The sequence below is a fragment of the Apis dorsata genome, unplaced genomic scaffold (assembly GCF_000469605.1).
Source record: "Apis dorsata unplaced genomic scaffold, Apis dorsata 1.3 scaffold_89, whole genome shotgun sequence".
NCBI classification, from domain to species: domain Eukaryota; kingdom Metazoa; phylum Arthropoda; class Insecta; order Hymenoptera; family Apidae; genus Apis; species Apis dorsata.
The window spans coordinates 490,473-494,566 of record NW_006263387.1 but is presented as its reverse complement, the minus strand read 5'-3'; the positions used below and the strand labels follow the sequence as shown (position 1 = coordinate 494,566).

The window sequence follows — 4,094 nt, the reverse complement described above, 5'->3', positions numbered from 1 at the left end:
TTTTTTTTTTTTTTTTTTTTTTTTTTGTTAAGCATCAGGCACCGAAAATTATTAAAACTAATCCATAATGCAATTTAAAAAAGAAATTTTTGTAAAAAGATTCGGCAAAATATAAGACTTAAGCGTAGAGTTTCAAAGCAAAATCGCAAGCGCGATTGCATGGTATTTATTGGCACGCATTTCAAAAAATTGTTAGTGCTGTTGTTACGATGATATTCTTTGCTGCGTCTTTTATCGGTATAACATCCCACGACGTTGATTTATACAAGCAACTGTATTCCTATTACGAAATTCCTCTCATTTAATCCCTTATGAAATACCATGCTCGCTTCATCATCCAAGTAAAACCATAGATATGTACATAATAATGTAAAATTGTCATAAAAAAAAAAAAGAAAAGATTTTTTTTAAATATGTAACTACAAAAAAATTCCTAGAAAGAGATCAAAGAGTGAAACATTTTAAAGATAGTAAGATAAGTAATAAGCCGTTAATGAGCCAAAATGAGAGAAGTTCTTGTTACAAAAAGTATGAAGAAGAGAACTCTGGACTATAATTAAGACTTAATTTCTATTTCGATTTAAAATTTCCGATCTAACTACGATCAATCTCTTCGTTTTTCCGGAAATAGAGTTTTCTATTGTTTCACTTTTTTTTTTTTTCCATTTGATTCCCTGGTTGGCCGCGTGGCCTTACCTAATGTGACCACTGTCACCACTACTGCTCTGCCTACTGTGTTGACTGTGAGAATTTAAAGATCCATAGCCGGAACCTTTGCTTAACTGACTGGTGTTGCTACTGTTACGAGAATGTCCCGACTCTGTGTGCGCTTCAGCTAAAGTTTCCACTGGAAGAGCCGATGGTACAATCTCGCTCAGGGTCATTGGATCATATGATTCTGTTCCACTGAGAAGTTCTGAAAAAGGAAAGATAGATCAACTATTTGCTAATGATAACAATTTTAATAATTTATTATTCTTATTATTATTCATGTTTCTTTCATTAAATTTCAGTTGTATATATAACAAAAATAAAAAATTGCTTTGTATAAATTTTTATTTAAATATCTTATCTTCTGTGAAGAGAAATATGATTTTTCATGTGATGCAATAAGAATAAAATATTAAAAAATATATAATTTTATAATAAATAAAAATTTGGCATAACAAACAATACAATAGAAGATGAATTTGAAAATAATTTCATTTTATACAACATTATAAATTTCCAAAATATTTATAAAATATTTGAAAAAGGATATGATTTTTCTTTTTATTTATTCAAGTCATCAAAAAATCTCAGAATCTTATCTTCTTATCATTATATATATCATATTATAAATCAACATATTATCAATATAAGTTTATCAATTTAAGCTTTTTCTCTTTTTTTTCAATATATGATACTTCTACAGTTAATCTCTAATTGTATTTTTTATTTATTTTATTTATATTTTCTTCTCTCCTTTCATGAAAGAACATGGAAGAATTAGAATTAAAATTCAATCATTACCCGAGGAAAAGAGGGGAGGCCTTTTTTTAGGAAGACTGCCGAAACCACTGCTGGCACTAGCTATGCTTCCAGCTAAGGAACCACTGGATACAAAGTCTTCTCGATTAGTACACCTCTCAGACACAGTTTCGTCCGTCGTCACACCAGAAACACCTGGCACACCGGGTACTGCGAGCTGTGTTTGCTTCAACGATGGAGACGGTCTATAAAATTTAATTCAAATCTTATCATTCTAATTAATCCAACATTTATGATACAATAAATTAAACTTAAGTATCGCAACACAAAAGAACTTGAATATAATAAACTTTTAGTATGATATTTTTTATTTTAATAGATAAATCATGATGTATATTTAATTTTTATTATGAAGAACAAATGAATCATTTAAATGATTGATCAATATTTAAATTTTCAGAAACTAAATAATTATATTATTCAAATAATAATTGTTATATATTTATTTTACAAAGATTTAGAAACAAAAAAAATCTATTACACTTACTGCCTACTTAATTAAAATATTTTATCTATTTTTTTTTTAAGTAAAATTAGAAGATTTATACTCAACTTCACAGAAAAATAAAATAAAAAAATGATAAAACTTCAGATTTTCTTAGACATTTTAAAAATGTCAGTATGCATCATATGTTGATGCAACTTACACTTTAAATAGAATATCTCCTGAGAGCATATTCATTTTAATGGCAACGCGTAACATGGAATTATCCTGTCGATGTCTCGCGTCGTATCCTTCTAGAAGATACCTCGTTCTGCAGAGTCCAGCTCCTGCAAATTCGGCGAGGTTCAGGTCGGTGAAGCCAAGCTTTTGGAAGGACCTGCCTCCTTTCAATTCCTGCAAAAATAATCAACGATTAGAAGGGTTTAAGGATAATTGATCGAATGATTCACCTTTCTCACGGATATCCTTAAAATGCAAGGGTCAAGAACACCAGTGGACGCATTGGCACTCATCTTGCATAGAAATTCAAATTTAGCGTTCCATCTAACTGTATGCTCTTGTACTTCCTCCCTGAAACAAAATTGTACACGTATATTAGAGAGATGCATCGAAATTTGTAAATTCGAATTCACGAAATATTTTCTTCTTTTTTTCTTTTCAAGGAATATCTCTGTCAAAAAATCTTAATAAATTTTGATTTTTGAAATTCTTTAATTCAGATTCATAGTTCTGTTAATAATAATGACCATTTTTTTTTCCATATAAATGATTGCAATAGATCACTATTAATTGTAACAAATAAATTATAATGAATCTAAACTCAATTAGATTATTATCAAATAAGTAACAAATTATTTTTTCGATTTCGAGGATTCAAAACTGTTTAGTTTTTAAAAGATTTCAACCGGAAAATAACGAAATGCAAATAGATCTGGAACTGGTTACTTAGAAATGCTTCGTGGAACGAAGGGATTAAACTAAATTCAAGGTTAACTATGATTCACAGTCTCGAAGGACCGTTGATTCGGCATGTTCTCACTGGGATCCATAACGAACCGTATAAATGAATATTCAGAGTACTCTGCTTCCGGTAAGGGAGCTTCCGCTCATCGAGCACGCGTTCATGTCGCCACGTATCGAATCATACAAAGGGCTGAATTATATATTATCATTGTCTATATTCTCTATGATGAATTCAAGATGAGTAGAATCGAAGCTAGACCCGCGTGTACATATTTGGCAAGTAATTCGATTACGACATCAATTGATTCTTTTTTTAAATTATAAACATAAAGCAATTAAAGTATTATTATTTTTGAAAATGAAATTTAAGTTTTCATCTACATGTATAAATTATTGTACGTGGGAAATATTTATATTTTGAAAATAATATTCCAAACAAGATTATCCTGATTTATTCAGAATTAACAGCATATATAAGAGTGTAATCAATTATAAGAGTTAATGATGTTCATAAAATTGTGTTTATTTAATTGGCATAGCTGCTGGAAATGACAAAACAGTGATTTATAATCTATAATCCTCGAAATTACATTTTGTTAATTTTGTATACATGATATTATCGTTTACAAATTTTTGTTTCTAATAAAATAAAAAACTTTAATTAATATTTTCTCCATATATTCAAATATATTTCTCCAAAAAAGAATTGAAAGATATTTTCAAAATATTCGAAAACTTTCACGATAAATTAAGATCGTTTACCTTAATATTTTTATAAAACGAGTCCTCCTATTCTATTTTCATTCGAGAACAAAGAATGACCCTCGTTTCAATCTATAAGATTGAATTAAATAGATAAAGAAACATCACGTGCGCGCACAAATTAGTTTCATTGCCTATTGAAAGCAAAAAAAAAAAAAAAATTCCCTAGATCAAAGCGAAACACGAATCGCTAGATTCTAACATTACGCTTGTTTAACAAATAGAATTTTCGTAGAGTTTTGCGATTCACTTCGCCTTCTCGAGCACCCTCCGGTTCGTAAATGTCATCGACAACACACGCACCCTCCTCGTCATGGAGAGTCACACATTGTATCGACTTTACATGGGGGGGAAAAACTTTCTAAGAACAAAAACGCTAGGCGAGAAAATACTT

General features: G+C 29.7%; 1 protein-coding gene across 7 annotated transcripts in view; it reads right to left on the bottom strand.

Moving 5' to 3' along the window:
- The window catches only part of LOC102678437 (protein FAM102B), a 71,746-nt gene that overhangs the window by 8,949 nt on the left and 58,703 nt on the right, over window positions 1-4,094 (bottom strand). For all 7 annotated transcript variants that reach the window (XM_006611566.2, XM_006611565.2, XM_006611564.2 and 4 more), the window contains 4 exons: window positions 2,425-2,545; window positions 2,178-2,368; window positions 1,513-1,715; window positions 697-916 (listed from right to left, as the gene is read on the bottom strand). In XM_006611566.2, coding sequence (XP_006611629.1) covers window positions 697-916; window positions 1,513-1,715; window positions 2,178-2,368; window positions 2,425-2,545 — 735 coding nt within the window. The remainder of the gene's footprint in view (window positions 1-696; window positions 917-1,512; window positions 1,716-2,177; window positions 2,369-2,424; window positions 2,546-4,094) is intronic.